Source organism: Aethalodelphis obliquidens, unplaced genomic scaffold (genome assembly GCF_003676395.1).
Source record: "Aethalodelphis obliquidens isolate GAN/ISIS:26980383/991018 unplaced genomic scaffold, ASM367639v1 scaffold69, whole genome shotgun sequence".
Lineage (NCBI taxonomy): Eukaryota > Metazoa > Chordata > Mammalia > Artiodactyla > Delphinidae > Aethalodelphis > Aethalodelphis obliquidens.
The window spans coordinates 732,245-752,719 of record NW_020838013.1 but is presented as its reverse complement, the minus strand read 5'-3'; the positions used below and the strand labels follow the sequence as shown (position 1 = coordinate 752,719).

At 54.8% G+C, this 20,475-nt stretch overlaps 1 protein-coding gene across 9 annotated transcripts in view; it reads right to left on the bottom strand.

Annotated features, from left to right (window-relative positions):
• The window catches only part of INCENP (inner centromere protein), a 28,385-nt gene extending 8,203 nt beyond the window's left edge, over positions 1–20,182 (bottom strand). The window contains exons 1-15 of one of the 9 annotated variants that reach the window (XM_027090746.1): positions 20,054–20,161; positions 18,665–18,872; positions 16,798–16,948; positions 16,302–16,415; positions 15,062–15,488; positions 14,692–14,809; positions 10,490–10,541; positions 9,589–9,646; positions 9,394–9,511; positions 8,272–8,323; positions 7,708–7,825; positions 7,507–7,638; positions 6,989–7,000; positions 453–664; positions 263–383 (exon numbers count right to left, since the gene is read on the bottom strand). In XM_027090746.1, the coding sequence (XP_026946547.1) occupies positions 263–383; positions 453–664; positions 6,989–7,000; positions 7,507–7,638; positions 7,708–7,825; positions 8,272–8,323; positions 9,394–9,511; positions 9,589–9,646; positions 10,490–10,541; positions 14,692–14,809; positions 15,062–15,488; positions 16,302–16,415; positions 16,798–16,948; positions 18,665–18,668 (1,689 nt within the window). In that variant the 5' untranslated portion in view covers positions 18,669–18,872; positions 20,054–20,161. Of the gene's footprint in view, positions 1–262; positions 384–452; positions 665–6,988; positions 7,001–7,506; positions 7,639–7,707; positions 7,826–8,271; positions 8,324–9,393; positions 9,512–9,588; positions 9,647–10,489; positions 10,542–14,691; positions 15,489–16,301; positions 16,416–16,797; positions 16,949–18,664; positions 18,873–20,053 lie in introns of all 9 variants that reach the window. The other 8 variants (XM_027090745.1, XM_027090737.1, XM_027090738.1 and 5 more) reach the window with 8 other exon arrangements.
• Between the last annotated feature and the right edge of the window lie 293 nt (positions 20,183–20,475).

The window sequence follows — 20,475 nt, the reverse complement described above, 5'->3', positions numbered from 1 at the left end:
AGCTCCCCACAGCCCGGGGAAGGGGGCACCCGGGAGCCAGACCTGCCAGGAGCGCAGGGCTGTGCTCGGTCCCGGGCAGACCTTCCACCCTCCACGTGGCTCAGAACAGACCCCACGGACGGCCACGAGAGGGATATAGGGCATCAAACCCGTAACTTCCCGACGGGTCCAGTCCTAACCCTCGGGCCACCCAGTGTGATGGGCCTGGGACCCGCCAGGGCCCAGCCCGCGGAAGCTGCTACCCACAGCCCGAGGCCTGCACCTTCTCCGTCTTCTCGTCGATCTGAGCAAACTTCTGCTCGATCTGCTTCTTCTTCTCCTCCTTCATCTGCTCCACCCGTTCCCGGGCCTGCAGCACCTTACGGAGGCGCTCCTCACGCTTCCTGCGGGCACAGGGTGGTCACGGGGGCCCAGCAAGGCCGGGGGAGCCGGAGAGGGGGGCGGGCACTTACAGCTTCACCTCCTCCAGCCGGCGCCGCTTGTCCTCCTCCACCTTCTGCCTGCGGAGCTGCTCGGCCTCCTCCTTCCGCCGCAGGTTCTCCAGGCGCTGCCGCTCCTTCGCCTGGGGGGATGGCGGTGGGGGAGTGAGGGCAGCCCCGCGCTGGGCCAGGACGACCCCAAAGGCCTCCCAAGGGCCTGAGTCACGAGTGCCCTCACCTGAGCCCTGCCAAGGTGTGGGCAACACAAAAGTAAGGCTCAAGACTGGATGATTCAGATTGATCTGCTGAACCAACGAGTACTTTTCTCGTTTTTTTTTTTTTTTTTGCAGTACGCGGGCCTCTCACTGTTGTGGCCTCTCCCGTTGCGGACCACAGGCTCCGGACGCGCAGGCTCAGCGGCCATGGCTCACGGGCCCAGCCGCTCCGCGGCATGTGGGATCTTCCCGGACCGGGGCACGAACCCACGTTCCCTGCATCGGCAGGCGGACTCTCAACCACTGCGCCACCAGGGAAGCCCCCAACTAGTACTTTTAAAAAGTTGTTTTTGAAATTATTATATAGCCACATCACAAGAAGTTTGGAAAATAAAGGAAAAAAATGCCATCCCTAATCTACTTCACCAGCCTATAGTAACCTCTGTTAGCGGAGGTTATAACTATATAAAAAGTTATATTTGATAAAAGAGTTAAGAATGAGGGACTTCCCTGGTGGTGCAGTGGCTGAGAATCTGCCTGCCAATGCAGGGGACACGGGTTCAAGCCCTGGTCCGGGAAGATCCCACACGCCGCAGAGCGGCTGGGCCCGTTCGCCACAACTACGGAGCCTGCCCTCTAGAGCCCGCGAGCCACAACTACTGACCCCGCGTGCCTAAAGCCTGTGCTCTGCAACAAGAGGAGCCATCGCAATGAGAAGCCCACGCACCGTAAGGAAGAGTAGCCCCTGCTCGCCACAAGTAGAAAATGCCCGCATGCAACAACAAAGATCCAATGCAGCCAAAAGTAATAATAAGAAGAAAAAAAGAACCAGATTGGGAAGGGACAGAAAGGCAGCTTTGAAAGTTATGGTTAATGTTCTATTTAAGGGGATGGATGGGTACACATGTGTTAATTTTTTATTATTATGCTTTATAACTTTTACGAGTGTATACACACACACACACACACACAGTGTATCGACTCTTTCCTAACAGCTGAAAAAAAAAGAAAATACTGTCAAGTGCTAACAGAGGTTACTATATAGGCTGGTGACACTGATTAGGGATGGCATTTTTTCCCCTTCATTTTCCAAACTTCTTGTGATACGGCTACATACAAATTTCAAAAACAACTTTTTAAAAGTCCTAGTTGCTTCAGCAGATCCATGCTGGTACCCTCCTCCTCCACAGGCCCAGAAAGCCCCAGGGGCATGGCCATAGCAGTAGGCAACCAGCAGGACAGGTGGGGCCTCCAAGCCCTCCCTGGCCAAGGACGAGACTGGTGCTTTACCAGTAACGGTCAGGGGATAAGGGTAGAGGCTGGGACCTGGACTAGAGGCCCACCCCTCACCCCAGCCTGGCTCCCATTAGACACCACCTCTGGGCTAAGCCACCCATCGGCCTTACTGTCCATTTCTCCTTGGCCACTGACCTTGACTACAGATTTCCCACCTAGAAATCTGGCCCCGAGGTAATACCATCCTAAAGACGGAGAGAAGGGCTCCGGTTCTGGGTGAGATGGAGTAGACACTCCCATCTGTCTCTCCCACTACCTGTGGTGTATAACCTAACAGAATGCACGGAGCAGTTATTTGAGGCCTCTGCAAGGTAAACAGCCGCAGGCAGACTGGGGAAGGAGACCAAGCTTTGAAGCGTCACCGAACCAGCAATGAGCTGAATGCTTTTTTTTCCCTCCAGCACTAACTCAGTGAAGCCTGAGACCCCAAAGAGATCACCGAGGTGCTGACAGAACTCCGGGAAGAGCCCTCTGGTTCTGACTCAAAACGCTATGGTTTTTTCCCTCTTTTCTCCCTTCTCTCATGCTCTGGCCCACAAGCAATCCTGTGGCAACGGGGACAGCAGCAGTTACTGGAACCTGCAGAGTCAAAACTCAAGGAGGAGAACCTTCCATGCCACACTATGGAGCTGTGATCCCAAAATGCTGGGAAACACTGTTGCCTTTCTTTCTGTCTCCCAGCCGGAGGCCCTCCACGTGGTTAGGGGAGCACACAGCAGAGCAGAAGAACTAAGGCCCCAGCTTCCTGGCTGGGGGGCAGAAAGGGGGAGCCCCAGAGAAGAGGAAAGTACTGGATAGATTGAGAAAGTAATACCATAAGGTTTTTATGAACTCCCGGGCGCAGCACCAAACTGGAGATGTTTGGATTTGACCCGAACTATCACACCTGAAACTTTGAGAACTAAACTCACAGGTCACCTGCCAGATCCCAGACGGACCGCTGACTGGCACACCCACGACAGATCCAAAGAGCACGGTAAAGGCTTTGAAATCTGAATGGACGTTGGAACCACAGGCCACAGAAAGCAGGTTGGAACCACAGCCAGAACCAGTGGGTTACTGCCAAAGCAAACTATCAACAGTCTCCATAAGATTTAAACAAGACCCAGAGTCTCCTAACATCATATTCAAAATGTGCAGGTTGCAATCCAGAATTACTAAGCATACAAGGACCAGGAAAATCTCAACTCCCACGGGAAAAGGCAATCAACAGACACCAATGCCAAGAGGTCCGGTTGGAATTCTCTGACAAAAATGCCCCAACAAAAAATCACAGCACTCTTAAGACAACTGGAAAAACAGAAAATCTCAGCAACTAGAAGATCTAAAGAAGAAGCAAATGGCGATTTGGAACTAAAAATACAATAACTGAAAAAAAAAAATTCAGTGGACAGATCCAAGAGCAGAATGGAGAAAACATGAAGATAAATCAAAATTTAGCCAATCTAAACACAGAGAGAAAATATACGGAAGAAAAATTAACAGAGCCTGAGGGAACTGTGAGATGACAACAAAAGTTCTATGAGGACTTCCCTGGTGGCCTAGTGGTTAGGATTCTGGGCTTTCACTGCGGTGGCCTGGGTTTAATCCCTGGTTGGGGAAGATCCTGCAAGCCGTGTGGTGTGGAAAAAAAAAAAAAAAAGTCTATGAAATACTGAAAAAAAACCCAAAACCTTGAAGAAATAATGGCTGAAGATGTCCAGCTTTGCTGAAAGATATAAATCTACGGATTCAAGAAGGTCATCAAAACCCAAACAGGATATACCCAAGGAAACCCATGTCCAGCCACAAAAGAATCAAACTGCTAAAAACTTAATATTAAAACAAAGGAAAAAAAAATCTGAAAAGTAGGCACCAGAAGAAAAAAGACACATTATCTATCAGGGAGCAATTATTTGAATGACTGGGGATTTCTCATCAGAAAGTTTGGAGGCCAGACGGAAGGAGCACATTTTAAGATTGCTAAAAGGAAAGAACTGTTAATCCGGAACTCTACCTATATTCAGTGAAAATATCCTTCAGAAATGAAGGGAAATAAACTTTCTCAAATAAAGGAAAACTAAAGAATTTGTTGCCAGCAGACTTCTCAAAGAATTGCTAAAGGAAGTTTTTCAGACAGAAGAGAAATAATACCAGAAGGAAAGGTGAAGCTTCAAGAATGAAGAACAGAAATGACAAATATCTGGGTAAATATCAAGACTTCTTTTCCTCTTGAGTTTCTTTAAAATGTTTGACAGTTGAAAGCAGAAATTATTCTGCTGGAGTCATCGATGTATGGAGATGGAATATGTAAGACAAGGATCACACACAGTGGGAAGTCAAGGCATCTATAGGTGGTAAGGTTTCTACATTCCAATTCAACTGATAAGATCCTGATGCTTGGGCTTCCCTGGTGGCGCAGTGGTTGAGAGTCCGCCTGCCGATGCAGGGGACAAGGGTTCGTGCCCCGGTCCAGGAAGATCCCACATGCCGTGGAGCAGCTAGACCCGTGAGCCATGGCCGCTGAACCTGCGCGTCTGGAGCCTGTGCTCCGCAGTGGGAGAGGCCACAACAGTGAGAGGCCCGCATAATGCAAAAAAAAAAAAAGAAAAGATACTGATGCTAAAGTAATTGTGAAAGTTAAGTATGTAATGCCTCAAAACAACCATTAAAAACCCTAAAAATGATATAGTCCGAATCGCAAGAGACAAATTAAAATGGAATACTAAAAAACGTCAAGGGACCCCAAAAAAGGCAAGAAAGGGGAGACAGAAGAAAAAAACAAAGGTAACAGCCAATAATAATAAAACAGTAGATGTAAATTGAAACATACCACTAAATATATCAAATAAGACACTGTTAGATTTTAAAAAGAAACAAAACCACCACCCTGACTCAACTGTATGCTGTCTACAAGAAACTGAATTCAAGTGTAATGACTGAGTTCAGAAGCATTATGCTGAGTAAGCCAATCTCAAGAGGTCACCTGTCGTATGATTACACTCACGTGACATTCTCAAAAAGACAAAACTATAGTGATGAAGAACACGTGGTAGGGGTGGGGGAGGGAGTCTTGTGGGGTGATGGAACCGCTCTGCATCCCAACTGCTGTAGTGGTTACATAAACCTATGCTTTCACAAAGGATAGATTTCACCGTATGATAATTTTTAACATAAGTTTTACTGTAAAATGTTTTTTAATATAAAATTTTTTTTTTAAAGATGGAAAGAGAAATGGAGAGAGATGATCATGAGTCATAGAAGCCAAGCTGGGGTAGGAAGCCAGGCTGGAGGAGGATGCTGGCCTTTGGGAGGACCCCTCAGGGAGGGAGCAGGTGGCCTTGTGCTCTCCAACCACACGGACCCAGGGAAACCCAGCAAGAGGCCACACCGCCCGCTGGCCTATGAGGAAAGCACCTGGGAAACAAAGGCCACGTGGCACCCTGAGCGCTCGCCACCCTCTCGTCCTGCCCCCAGATTCCTACTCTCAGCAGGGCTCAGCAAAACAGGCTTTTGTCCTGAAGCTTGACTATTAGGATTTCCCAGCCCAGGTCAGAGAATTTATCCTGTTGCACTGTGAATTTTATAGAAGAAAACTAGAGTTTCTTAGGTCGTAGAATCCGTGCTTCCTCTCTGCCCCAACCTTGGAAGGTGGGCTGCTCCCCAGGGGCCACCATCAAGCCCAAAGCAGAGGGTGGGAGGGATCCAAAAGCTTGTGCAGCCCCTTCTGCCTCCAGGGGTCTCCAATGAGCAGCCTCTCTGCCACCCATCAAACAACCACTTCATGCCGATCCCCGTGCTGGGTGCTTGACACTCGCTACTGCTCCCTGCTTCATCCAATCTCCCTGAATGAACCTCTGTCTCCACACTCTGTAGCCAAGGAAATTTAGGCCCAAAGGTTAGGAAACCAGTCCGATGCCACAGCGACCTACCTAGGTAGGTCCCCTGGCCTCCTGAGGACTGTCCCACCCGCGCAGATGTCGCATGCAGGGACCTGGGCTCCCCAAAGCAGGAAAGGGCAGCTTCCTGAACCTCTTGGTCATTCCTGCAAGGCCCCGATCAGTCTGGGTGGGGCACAGGTAGTTCCTTGTAGGAGGAAAAAGTCCAAGGCTGGTTCACTGCTGTGGGCCCAGGTGCCTAGTAGGGCCCTGGCACAAAGACAGGTACGTAAGAACCACACAGCCTGCTTGCTGGCATGTTGGATGACACGCCATGGCCCTGTCCACCCAGATGGGACCAGCCTTCTTGCAGGATAGGCCAGTTCAGGACCTGCCTGTCCAGCTGCTGGGCAGCCTCTTGATCTGTCAAGCTCCACGGCAGTGCTCCTGGGGCCCTAAGACCCCTGGCTGGAGGCAGAAGCCCTCCAGGTAGGTGGCCTTCAAAGTGCCAGTGGACACTAAAGGACTCGGGGGATGCAAACTTGCAGCTGCTCGGGAGACCCTGGGAGCTGGGACTGTGGGCCGAGCAGGTCCCAGGCCCCCATGGCTCCTTGCACGCAGCCGGTGGTCCAGCTCAGCTCTGGGGCATCTGAGAAGAGAACAGCTTCTGTGGCCTTCTTTCTGGAGGATGGCACTGACAGTTCCACCGTTACCCAGCAGACCCAGATCTCCTTTCCCCACTGCCCTACCCCTCAAGGCAGCAGCTTAGGTCTGCGATCCTGTAAATCTCGGTGGCCTGGGGTCAGAGATGCCTTGTCTATTCTCTTTGCAGCCCCAGACCCTGAGGGCAAGCCCGGCACCGGCGAGGTGGGAGGGACGTGGCTGGGGGGGAACACTGCAAGATGTGGCCCTGGTGACCCATCGCAGGTCACACCCCCTCTGCTTCCTCCTGCCTGGGGACCACACCCCCTCTCATCCTCCTGGGCAGGCTCTGCAGAGGGAGGACGTCGGCTCCAGAACTGCAGGGCCGGCGGGCCAGCCAGCCAGCAACTCTAGCTCACCTCCCACCTCCTGGCCCCCTTAATGCTCCCACTGATGATGTTAGTGCCTCTACAAGTGCTGTCAGTTTTGCAGGGACAGGGCTACGGCGGGTAAGTGCTGGGTGGAGCTAGGTTACAGGACAGGGAAAGGTTTTACTTACGACAAAGCTGCACTGTGGAGGAGAGGAGACAAGGAAAAAGCCAAGAGTTAATGCCAGGTGGAGGGCATCCCGGAAAGCAGGCCGCCCTCCTGAAGACGCCAGTGAGTCTGCTTGGGGCCTGCGCCCTCTCCCAGCGCCACCACTCCTCTCACGTCACCCAGGCCTCATCCCCAAGTCAGCGTCCACGTGAGTCCCTCACCTTAACTACTCAGGCTGCCGGGAGGGAACAGGGGCGGTGCCTGGTGATGGATGGCCACGGCGGTGGCCAGCCAGGCCAATTCTGCCACTTCCCAGCCCCGGATCCCAGACCCGGGAGGTCACCCTGAGCCGGCCGAGCCTCTAGGCTGCAGTGCAGAGCCCAAGGAGTCAGGACAGTCCCCAGATGTCGAGGTAGCCCAGGGCCACAGAGGCTCAAGCTGGTTCTTGACCAGTGCCAGGTCACACCCACCTTGGCCCAGGCCCCCGCTGCTCCCAGCAGCCTGGGGACATGCTGCAGCCTTCAGCCAGGCCGCCCTCACCTTGGGGTCCACGCGCAGGGGAGTGTTGCGCTTCATGAAGGATTTCACGCTGCTGTGAGGGGTCGAGGTCGGGGTCATGAGCGTCTGGTTCCTCTGCACGGTGTGCAGGAAGGTCCGGAGGGGCCGCACCACCTGCAGAGGGACCAGGGTCAGAGCCCGTGGGCGGGGCAGGGGGCGGAGGGAGGGCAGACTCACACTCACCTTGCTGGCGGGACAGGGCGGGGAAGGGGTCTTGCTCCTGGGGGGCTGCAGCTCTTCATCCTCCAGCTGCTGTTCTTCATCCAGCTCACTCACGGCCTGCTTGTAGCTGCGCTTCCTCCTGCCAGCGTGCGGGCGCAGCAGTGTCACAGGGCCCGCCCTCGCGTCCCCCCCAGCGCCCCCTGTCATGCCCCAGAAAAGGTCCCCCTTGCGAATGGAACTGGGCCCAGCCCCCGGGACTCCAGATTGAAAGGCACTGCAGAGGTGGGGTCTCCCTGACCAACCCTCTGCCGCCCAGTCAGAGGAAGGGGAGTGACCAGTCCAAGGTCACAGGGCCAGGACACAGGAGGATGGGGGTCTGGGATCCCGTGGCCCACCCCCAGGTCAGGCTCCTCCCACAGCCTGAAGCCACCTCTGTTATTAAGTGAGAGCGCCAGTCCCCACCCCTGCTGAGAGGACACGGAGGTCCCTGACCACACGCCCACCCTTCCCGAGGGAGGACTCAAGGTTCGTGCCCCTCTGGGCCCCTCAAAATGGTCGCCTGCACACGCCTTCCCGCATGCGAACCTGACACTCTGAGGCGGCTCCTTGGGGCCATCTGCTTGGTCAGTCTTGGCCTCTGTGGAGAAAGCGGTTTCAGGGGGGCGATCGGGAGAGCATGGAGGGGTCAGGGGAACACGCCCACCGGCAGTGGCCGTGGCAGGGGCGAGGCTCTCTTCCCGGCAGACCCCAGGGTAGCCAGGAGCAGAAGCATCAGGCTTAGCACTGCCCAGCCGTGACCCCTCTGTGGACGCGCAGAGCTGGCACGCTGCCCGCAGCCCGCAGATCCCTCGCCCCCAGGCCTGGCCTCTGGGGCGAGAACAGCAGGACAGTCCCATCGAGGTGGCCCTAACCACATCTCACCCACCTCTAACACTGAGAGCCGGGGGCAGAAACCTACAGAAGCTGCAAGCTCTAACAGGCCCCTTGAGTGGCTTCGAAATTCCACCCCTCCCGGCCCTTTCAGCTGGGGCTGGCACGGGGGCGGGGCCTCCTGAGCAGGGTCAACATGTGGGGTGCGGGTCTGTACGTTTCAATTCGCCGCCAGGAGGAAACGCCGATCTCTCCCCCGGCTCTCCAACACTCTTTACTCCAAAGGGTCCCGGCAGCCCCTGGGGCCTATGGGGCTGGCATGGCCATTGTGCTAACCCCATCCAGCAGCTGGGGGAGCCGTGTGCAAGCTCTCATGGCTACGGTGCTCCTCCCACCAGGGAGATGCAGGCCAGGCCCCAGAGCCCACAGCTCTCACGCCCTTTAGCCAGGAGACCCACAGAGGAGAGAAGTGCGCCAGCGACAGAGACAGAACACGAGGCCAGGTGTTCACACCCCAGGACACAGTTCCTCCTGTCCCCCCTGGAGTGAGGCTCCAGGCCTTGACCTGGCACGTTCACAGTTAACGCCCCCATTCAGGTCCCACCCCCAGCTTCCTGCACCAACCAGCCATGGCCACCCAGTGGCACTCAGCAGTGGCTCCAGCCAAAAGGTGGGAGATGAAACGTGCAGACTCGAAGGAGATCGCTGCACCCTGGGTCTCACTTTCCCTCGGCCTATCAGCCCAGAAAACCGGGCTTGCCTCTCCTCCAAGAGAAAGTCAGGCCGAGGCTACCACGGTCTGCGTGGCCCTGACGGTCTGTAGGTCGGGAGACTCACCCGGCCGCCCTTCAGAGGGCGTTCCCTGGCCACCGGCTGCAGGCTGCGAGCCGGGCGTGCTAATGGCGATCTTGGTGGTACTGCGGAGCTGCAAGGCGCTGCCACTGTTCTTGGGGACCTAAGGGAAGAACCATGGCTTTAGGGGTCTGCACGTGGGACTCGCAGGCCCGCCCCTCCCTGGCCTGCCCATCTCACCTCCGGCTCAGCTGCCTCCTCTGGCTCAGCTTCCTTGCTGGGCTCCTCCGCCGTGGGGCTGGAAGCAGAGCAGGGGGGCACTGAGGGAGCCGCCCAGCCCAAGCCTCCCCGCAGAAGCCCCTCCCCTACGCCCTGGGGTAGCGACCTAGGAGGGACGGGAGGATGGGCAGCCGCAGCCGGAGCCAGTGGCCCCGTGGTTTAAGTCTGCGGCCTGGGCAGACGAGCAGTGCCGGCTTCTGAATTTGGCTTCGCTTGTATTCCACCAGGGCCTTGATTCGGGAGGTCGGCCCTTTCCCAGCTCCGTCTCGACCCTTTGGGCCTGAATGAGCCACGTCTCTTTTGAGGCCCGTTCTCCATTCACCGCCGGCAAAGTCACTGGTCTCCCCGTCCCAAGCACTGCCCCTCTGCTCCAGAGCAGGGAGGCGTGGTGGTGGTGGAATAGTTTTAGGGACGGCAGGACGTGGCCTCCAGGAAAAGGAGTGCTGGCTCAAAGCAGTGCTGGGGTGTAAGCCTGGAGCAGGAAGCACCCCACCAACCCCCATGCCACCCACCCCAGTCTGAACTGGCTCCTCACGGCTGCACTGGCTCATCCACAGGCCTCTGGATTTGACAAAGCAATGAAGCCCAGGCCCCAGGGTAAGGCTTGGAGGGGTCAAGGCGAGGCCAGGACTGACAAGCGATGTTGACAAGCAATTCGGGAAGACCTGACACCCGGGTGGCACTGCCTGGTAAGACTGGGGCAGGGGCAGGGGGCAGCGGGGGGCAGCCCAGGGGCAGTCCCTGTGATGAGGGAAGGCTCGAGCACAGGAAACGCCTCCACCTGTGGGGCTCACCTAGAAAGGGCCCCCCGTGTGCCCTGCCCAGCCCTGGGAAGGTCCCCAAGCCCTGGAACTGAACTCACCTCACTTTCTGAGGCACCTCGACATTCAGGAGCCTCTCCAGGTAACTGTGGCCTGACAGGAAAACAAAGGAACAAGAGATGCCCTCAGAATCAGCCAGGTGCCCCTCCAAGAGGTCCAGGGAACCAGGCTCTGACGGGGGCTCCACCACTTCTCATCTGCAGCCAGACCCTCTCCACCTGCCGATCCCTCTCGACCCCGCAGACCTCTCCCCCTTCCCTGGGTGCAGATCCCTGCCGTCAGCACTCCCTCAACTCCTAACACCGTCAACAGAGCTGCTGGCTTGATGTCTCCTGCTACCCCCTAGAGGGTAACATGCCCATCTGAGGGCGCGTCTTGGCTCCTTCACTGGGCTGGGAGTTTCCTAGGAAGAGGGACAATGGCCAGCTCCGAGCCTCCAACTCCCAGCCCAGGCCAGCACAAAGCAGCTTATTCATTCAACAAACATACGTCGAGGGTCTATACCATGCACAGGCCCTGGGGACCCAATGGAGAGCAAACCAGACTGGGCCACGACCTGGTCTAGATAATCATCAGATAATCCTGTAACCGACATGTGACATGTGACATGTGCCATGACAGAAACGAGCAGAGGACTTGAAAAGCCTATAATGGGAAGCCGAGCTGGTCTGGAGGCTGGGACGTAAAGGATAAGAAGGTAAGAAGGTCGCAAAGGAGGAAGGGGAGGGAGGAGGATGTCCTGGACAGTGTACTCTGGGGTTCTTGAAGTCGAGTGCCCAAGAGGACCCTTTTGGGGGACCCACGAGGTCCTAACTATTTCCACCATAACACCAAAATGTTATCTTCCCTTTTCATGGTGTTGAGATTTGCCCTGAGAGAGTGAAAGCAATGGAGGTAAAGTACGAAGCCTGGGTACCAAACTGCACCCCACACTCGGGACGGAAACGTCTGGTTTCACTTAAGAATGTCCTTGGTGAAGGAATGAAAACTATTAATTTTATTAAATCTAAACTTAAGTACATGTCTTTCTAATACACTATGTGATAAAGCAGGAAGTATGCAAAAATGCCCTTGGGCTGCCTAGCCAAGTCTCTGAAAAGCACGGGGGTCTGAGGTCTCAGCTGAACTGGCCCCTTTTTTAACAGAATGCTGTTTTTAAGTCAAAGAACAACTGACAAACTACGGCTAATCAAGCTTGGGTATTTGGCAGACATTTTCTTAAAAATGAACAAAGGGGGCTTCCCTGGTGGCGCAGTGGTTGAGAGTCCGCCTGCCGATGCAGGGGACGCGGGTTCATGCCCCGGTCCGGGAAGATCCCACATGCCGCGGAGCGGCTGGGCCCGTGAGCCACGGCCGCTGAGCCTGCGCGTCCGGAGCCTGTGCTCCGCGGCGGGAGAGGCCACAGCAGTGAGAGGCCCGCGTACCGCAAAAAAAAAAAAAAAGAACAAAGGGAGTCTGTCCCTTCAAATAAAACGAACAGTATTTGTTGCCAAGAATAAAAAACTGAGCCCACAAAAAAGCCAAAAATAGAATTTTGGACCTTGTATCCACCACCATGAACTTCATAGCTTCCCAATACCTAAAGATGTTTCTGATGAGACCAGAAAGCAAATGTGCTCCTTTAAAAAAATACATAATGAAGTGTGTTGACATCTGGAAGATGTGTGTAACGCCACATATTTGTGAGTACGCACACATTATCTGGAAAAAAAAAAGAATATGCACCATTATCTGAAAAGGCTTTTGAAGTACTCTGCCCTGTTCCAACTACGTATCTGTGTAAGGCCAGACTTTCTTCACATACTTGAACCCAAGCAACACAATGCAACAGAGTGAATGCAGAACCCAGCTGTCTTCTTTTAAGCCACACATGGATGGGATCTGCAAACTGCAGAATAACGCCAGTCTCCTCATCACATTTTTGTTTGGAAAACAGTTATTTTTTCTTTAAAAAAAAAAAACCAACAAAAATAAACACAACTAACCTTAACAGGTAATTGGCTTGTTACTTTTGTATTAAAGTATTAAATAATACTTTTAATATCAAAACAGTAAGTAGTATTAATATAAAAAATAAAATATTAATGAATATTAAGAATTTTTTAATCCTTCAAGTTAATTTCTAATACAGTAACTGTCAATAGATAGCGTCCTCATAATCAAAAGCTCTTTGGGGTCCCCAATAATTTTGAAGTCTGGAAGCAGGGGCTGAGGCCAAAAGTTGAGAGGTGCCAGTCTAGGCAGAAGGAACAGCATCTGCAAAGGCCATGAGGCAGGAAAGAGCAGGCTTTGCTGGGCACAGAAGAAGCCTGGCTCAGCTGGAGCATCTGGGCCACAGGTGCGTGGCCAGAGGTTTAAGGCTGAGGGAGCCGAGGCCGGAAGCAGGGACCTTCCTGGGGTGAGGCAGGCAGGCCTGGAGGTGTGGGAGGGCCAGCTCCCACCTGAGGGGTCTGTAGCCAAGAGACAGCTCACATCCCCTGCCTCCCATCCCAGCTCAGGGCTCGCTGATGAGCGGGCAGAAGGGTGAGAAGATGCCCATGTGACCGCACAACTATTCCACCAGCGCAAAGACTGCTCTGGAATGTTAAGTGCCACCTGCATGCCATTCAGGCTTCAGAACAGGTCTGGGGGCAGGGAGGAGGCCTGGAAGGGGGTCGAGGGGCACCACACTGGCTCCAGAGGCTCCCCTGAGGCCCCAGGCCTGTTATGGGCGTCACTGGCGGTCCTCTCTCCCCCGCTCACCTCCCTGCTCCCCTGCTGCAGGTACTTCCTTCCCCTCCCACAGTAACAAGTTACACTCAAATCCTGTTATCAAGGGCTGCTTCTGGGGTAACCCAAACTAAAATCCAACCTCTGAGTTGCCCACCCAGCCAAGCCCCAGGGCCTGGGTGTCAGGAAGGCCTCCAGGAAGCCCTCTCTCCCCTCCCTACTCCACACCCTTGAGCACCCCGGAGGGTCACCCAGGCCACACCTCCACTGAGCTTCAGGGACCCAGGCCGTCTGCAGTTTTATCATCCAGTTTTGTTTTGATTTAGATGGACTGAGCTGTACCATAGCCAAGCACTAAGATGGGTCCTCTACCCACATTCAAGGCAGGTGTTCTTACCATTTAACACATGGGGAAACTGAGGTTCGGAGAAGGGTGTGCACCAGGCCCCCCAGGCTCTGTGTGACTCCAAGGCTTAACCAATGTGTTTGACTGTCTTCCTTCCACCGGACTGGGTCAAAGGCGAATCAAATCAGAAGCCCACCCGTGTGCAGGGCAGGGGGCCGAGCACACGGACTGGCTTAAGAAGAGCTTCTGGATGTCTGACCAGAAGCATGGGGAGGGCCTCTAGGGTCTCTCCCCAAACCTCCCTCCAGAGTTCCAGGCTTGCCCGCCCCCTTGGGCCCCTGCCCAGGATCAGATTCACGCCTGAGGAAATCTCGAAGGCAGGGCAGAATCACTGGGGCCCTTCTGAGAATCCAAAAATGAACAGTGTGCCAGACCGCATGTCTGCACAGGCCCCCGACTGTGTGTCCTTGAGCCCCAGGCCCTGGAGTAAACCCTTCCCCAGGCGGGGAAGAAACCGGGCCCAGGGAGGTGTCCTCACCTGCCTGACAAGCCCGCCCTGTGGCTTTCCACCTGGCCTCCTCAGCAAGCGGCCACCATCCCAGAAGGGACGGAACATGTGGGGCTCTTCCCAATTTACAGACTCGGTAGCCTCCTTAAGCCTCAGTTTAAATGTACAGCTGGGGCCAGACCGAACAGTTATGTTAACAGGAGGTGGCCCACAAACATGGTGAATCTAAGCGAGCCTCCACAGGAAGGAAGGGGAACACGCGGGCCCTGGGGAAGAGGCCCGGGTTCAAGCTCAGCATGGCATTAACCACAGGGACACTGCGGCCAACGGCCCCGGACCTCAGTTTCCTCATTTGTAAAACAAGAGTGTGGGACCAGATCTGCCCTGTCCAACGTGGTAGCCACTAGGTACGTGCGGCAACTTAAATCTGAACTATGTAAAATGTAATAAAACTAAAAATTCAGTTCCTCGATCAAACGAGCCACATTCTGAGGGCTCAACAGCCATTCGTGGCTAGCTAGTGGCTACAGTATAGGACGGCACAGATCTGCAACACTTACGCCACTGCAGAAAGTTCTGTGGACAGCTCCTTGCTAAATGGTCCCCAGAGCCCCTCTGGCTGAGCCAGGCATGAAGGACCACCCTCCGCAGCCTTGCCCAGAGCTGAGCCCCAGACTCACAGATGATGCGGGCGGAGGCGGCCGGCTCTTTGGTGGCCTTCCTGGCAATCCTTCTGCTTGATCTTCGGACGGCGCTCTCCTCTTTGGAAACCAGGGAGTAATTCTGGGCCAGCGAGACCTGGGGACCCGGGGAGGACGGGGCGATCAGGCTGCGCCGCACTGACCTGCGGTCCACACGGGAGCCCGTGGGTGTGGAGAAGTTATCCGGCAGGATGGGAGCCAGCACCCGCTCCCGCCACGGGGAGGCCGGAGAGCTGGGCGAGTCCTGCGGGCCTGGGGAGGTCGCGGCAATCCTGAGCTTGGAGGCGGACCTTCCTGCTCCAACCCCTCGGCCCTTGAGGTCCTGGGGTGTAGTTATCAAGGAGCTCACGGTGACAGACTCCAGTCTCCCGGCCTCTGGCTTCTGGGGTGTAGAGTCCTCCTCCGAGGTCAAGGTGATCTGGGAGGCCAGAGCAGCGGCCGGAGCCGGGGTAGGGGGTGGAGCCTGGGCAGACTGGAGCTGGCTGAGGTGCTGCTCAGCGCTCCGGCGCTCGCTGATGCCAATCTCCACCATGGGTACCAGCTGGCACTGGGCCGGGCTCTCCTTGGGCTTCTCGGTCAGCACCGGGGGAGACTCAGGGGTGGGCGAAGGCGTGGCTGCCGTGGAGGATGCTGCCGCTGCGGCCGCAGCACGGGTCACCCGCCGCAGGACGGAGCCGTTCTCCCCCACCACTGTGGCCAGCTTCTCCACCTTGTCCTTGCTGCGGAGGCGCCGGAAGCTCTGATGGCTGCTCCGCGTCTTTCTACGGGACAACCTGCTGGAGGAGGTGGAGCAGAAGCTGAGATGACCCAGCAGGGCGGGGAGGCTCCCCAAAATTCCAGCTGCAGGCACCGGCCTCCCCAGGAGCCGCCAGCTCAAGTGGAGTCTGAAGCGGAGGGCTAGGAGGCAGAAGACCGGGGTTCTGGTCCAGGCTCTGCTGCCTCTAGCCGTGACACCCCGGCTGCCCCTCTCTGGGCCTCAGTCTCCCTATCTGTAAATTGGGATGATGCCTGTCCTCTCAGAAGCACTGGGAAGATTAAACTCCCCTAAACGTCCCAATGACCGGGGTCACACTGGGCCAAACACCTTGCTGGAGGCATTACTCATGCTGTCGCCTAAACCACCAGACAGCCCTGAGAGGCAGGGACCATTATCCTCACTTCAGACTCCAGAAACTTGAGGCTTAGAGACGTGGAAAATTAACCCAAGGACATACAGTTGCTAAGGGGCAGAGCTGGGGTGTGCCCCCAAGACCACCTGACCCCCAAGACCCAGCCTCTTTCCCCTGGTACTTTGCAGCCCATGGTCGTTACCAGGGTAGTTATAACCAGCACAGCAACAGGGGGTTAGGGAACAGCGCCCGGTCTACACCTCTGGTCACTCTCCCCCAAGCAGAAGGTCAGGTTCTCTTGCTTCTCCTACCTCTGGAAGGAGAGGCCCAGATCAAACACCATCCCCACCTCCAACACACACATGCTCTGGACTCCACGGCCTCGGGTCACGCTTCATTTCCCCTGGGCGGCTCCTCATGTCAGTTAATACCTGCGAATCAAGCTCTCCACGTGGGCCCCAAGACTCCGGCCCCTCCTACCTTCTCCGGACGGGGTCTCTGTTTTCATCCTGAACATAAGAAATCCGTCTCTTTTTCCGTCGGTTCTTCTGAGAAGGTGTTTTGGGCATCAGCTCGGGCTCCTTGCTGAATTCTCTGTTTGGTACAAAGAGGGTGATGTTCGAGGCTGCCTGGAAACCATGGGTCCCCCTTCCCCACCCAGCCCGACCCCTGCCCCCTTCCTGGCAGTTCCTGGTCAAGCTGGGGTGACCAGCACCAAGCGAGCTCTCCAAGGCTGCATGTGAGTCACCGCAGGCACTCAGGGCTCCGCCCGCCCCACCCCCCCGAGACATGGCAGGGGAGCAAGGTTGCCAGGCAGCCCCACCCTCTGAGGTGCAGCCCAGCACTTCTCCCCCTGCTTCCCTGAGCATCCTGCGCACTCAGCAGGGACCGCTGGCAGTCTGTCTGTTCTGCCTGTCAGGTGGGGAAGCGGCCCTCGCTGGGGCCTCAGGCAGCCCCGGGTCCATCCCTCCCGCACCTGGTGAACATGCGCTCGGCCTCCTCCTCGATCTCCTCCAGCCACACCATGTCCTTATTGTCCACGTTGCAGACAAACTCCATGAGCTTCTGGTCACAGAGCTCTAGCAGGTGAATGGGCCCTGGGGCTGTCGTCCCCATGATGGCTCTGTCTGGAGAAAGCAGAGATAAGAGGCATGAGGGCTGGAATCTTCACATTCTTCAATGCCGCCCCATTCCCACCCCACACAGCACGTTGTCCCCAGAAGCCCACAATGACCAGCCAATTGTGGTGTCAATGGACCTCCTTACAAATGGCCGTCTCTGGGGCTTAAAATGACAGGGCATGGCCAACTGCCTTCCTGGATCAGGAGAAACTGTGGTCCCACCAGGTAGGACCCCTTGACCTGCCCAAAGGCCTGCTCTTACCCTCCTAAGGGCTCCTCTCCTACTGTCGGAGGGTGAGTTACCCACGAGCTGACCCCAGGCATCAGGCCAGAGAACATCAAATCCAACTGCCTCTTCGGGAGGCCAGTGGCTGGAAGGGGTTCTGCGTCCCAAAGTAGTGGGTAAGAAAGCGGGGTCTACAGACAGGCTCTTCTCTAAGGGGCCCCTACAACCCTCTCCCTTGAGCTGAAATGTCCTTGAGACGCATGAGGGAGCACGAGGGGAGCGGATAAGCAATGTCTTGTTTTTAGGAAAACTTGTCTAGAAATATCAAGCAGTGGAAAATACAAAATTAGTTTTCTCTTAATTTCCTTTAAAAAAATTTTTTATTGAAGTATAGTTGATTTACCATGCTGTGTCAGTTTCAGGTGTATGGCAAAGTGATTCAGTTATACATATATATTTATTGTTTTTAAGATTCCTTTTTATTACAGGTTATTACAAGATATTGAGCACAGTTCCCTGTGCTATACAGTAGGTTATCTATTTTATATATAGCAGTGTGTGTATCTTAATCCCAAACTCCTAATTTATCCCTTCCCCCTCTTCCCCCTTGGTAACTATATTTGTTCTATGTCTTCACTTAATTTCTTAAAAAACTAGGAACTCAAAAAAGCAAACAAATAAACAAACAAAAACAAAAAAACAACCGGCAACTCAGATATTCTCCTCAAAACTCAGTTATAAAATCATCACCAAAGCCCCAGGCAAGGAAGAAGTGTTCTATTCTGGTCATAGCAGGGGCTCAATAAATATCCCGACTGGTAGAGTGAATGAAAGAACAAATGAATGGGTGACAGTCGTTAGCCACAATAACAGACTGCATGTCTCATGCCATGGCAGTAACCCACCACCCTGATCTACAACTTCAAAACCAAGAACCACGCATAGCTCAGCCTCCCACCTGAGATGGGAACTCCTGGAAGGAGGGGCTAAGTCACCCCTTCCAGAGCGTAATGCCAGGTCCTGTTGCAGCCTCACAGGACCTCCTGGGGGCTGATTTCCAGGGCACACGAGCCTTTGTTCCTTGAGCAAGCTCTGCCCTCCGTCTGGAACCTTATGTCTCCTATTTTGTGCAGCTCATTCCTCAGTACTTGGCTCTCAGCAACTCAGGGAGGACCTGACCACCAGCTACCATCCTATCCATCGATTTCAATTCTCCGCATGGTACTTGGGTGACTGTATCTGTTTGCTTGCTGCCTGTCTCTGACCACTAAGCGTTTGTTCCCTGAGGACAAGCCTTTGTCTGTCTTGCTCGCAGCTTTGAAAGCCCAGAGTATGGCACAGTGCCTGGCACAAAAGGGATACTTGTTAAATGAATTCATCCATCTATCAACTCTATACCTAGAAATAAACATTCTACAGGTACTCCCACCCCAACACATACACATGTACAGGGACACCAAATGAACTCATTCTACACAGGTTAGGGCATGCCTTACTCATCCAGAGGCCTACTCCTAGATGCCAAAGGCAGCGCTCATCGGGGCAGGGCCAATCGGGCAGGACTGCAGAGGCTTTCGGCAGAGACAGCTCTGCAGCCAGCCAGTCACCGACACAGCCTCTCGGCTGCCATCCTTCTGGATCCCCCCAGTCCCTCTGTCCCAGAGCTCAGTCAGCCCTGGCTAAGGGCAGGAACACAGTTTGAGGCTAGGAAAGAGAAAAATGTTAAAGGAAGACAAAACACTTTGTTGCTATGGAAATCAACAACTTGCTCTTTTTTTTTAAAGTATTTGTTCAAAATGGCAAAATGGGCGAAAGCTTCTTTCACAAAGTGCAAAAAGGTGTTTGGGCTTCTTCCATGAAGAAGTTTGTTTTCAGCAGCCTCAGCCTGGGTATTTAAAAAGGGTCATTGTCATTAGATCAGGGGTGACCCTGTGAAAGGAGGGATCAGTGTAAGGATGAGGGTCCTGGGAAAAGCAGCAAAAATCTCTTCAGCCCCTGCAAGAACCTGGGCACAAACCCAGAGCACCCTACATCCCACCAAGGGCAAAGGGTGCTTGTTCATTTTCGTCTCCCAATACTTCTCTCACATCATACACCAGACGAGGGCCCCACGGCCCTCCTTCACAATACCTGTTCTTTTGAGGGTGCAGGAAGTCGGGCACCTAACTGTGACCTCGCCTCAGCAAAGAAGGGTCACAACAGTTGCTTTCTTTAAAGAGTCCTACTCCGTGCTTGGACGGAGCATCATCTCATTTAATTCTCACCACAACCTCAAGGAGACCCTCGGGCAGATGAGCAAATTGAGGCACAGAGAAGTTAAGTCAAGGGCAAGGCCTGGATGTAAATTGTGCTCTTAACCACAAGCTTTGCCGCCTACTCCATTTCAACCTCGGGAAGGCAGGGGCCAAGTTCTGGCTCTGGGCGCCCCAGAGAAGGCCACTGTCAGTGAACGTGCTTGGGAAATGACAAGATCAGGGGTAGCAGTGGACTCCAGAAATGGTCACTTTAAAATGTTGCTCAGCCGATGGGGGAGGTGTTGAGCGAGAGTTAACTGTACAGAAATGCCATCTGGCATAATTCCGTCACACAACCCGGTCGGTGTGCGCTTCCTGCGCGTCCAAATCAACAAAGGGCCTCCTGGGCACAAAAGAAGGTGCTAGGCACCGGGAGGGGGAAGGGACGGGGTTATTCTCTAGGATGGAGGGTGGGGGTCATCTCTGGCCCCAGGACCAAGGCAGGTCACCTCGTCACTTGGAAGAGGTGATCCATCCACTGCCAGGCCGCAACGGGGGGTAGAGGGTCACGCCCCCGGTCCGGGGCTGGAGGAAGGGGTAACAAATCGCTAACTACCCCCCCACCCCCGCCGGCCGCCCGCGCGCACTCACTCGACTGCACCGCGTCTCCTAAGTGCTGCTCCGATCCAAGTCCGACGACCTTCCCAGCACAAATCTCAGCCCGCCCAAGTCCCACCGCTCCCGGCCTCCAAAGCTCGCGGCTGCAAGGAAGCAACGGGGCGGTGCAGCGCGGGCCAAACCTACGATTTTCAAAACTGAAGGCTCGACCAATCCCCGGCAAATTTGTCTGAGCGGCTGCAGAAACCTAAGCCAATCAAGTAAAAGGAAGCACCAGTCCGGCCATCTATTGGCTACTTGGATTGGCAATCTGCGGGACTAAGAGGCGTGGAAAGGAAGCTTTGAAACTTTAACCCGAACAGCTTCCGGGAACGGCGGCGCGCGGCCTAGAGAGTAAGTCGCCCGCGGTGGGGGTTGCGCGCGCAGGACCTCGCACGCCGGAACTACACGTCCCA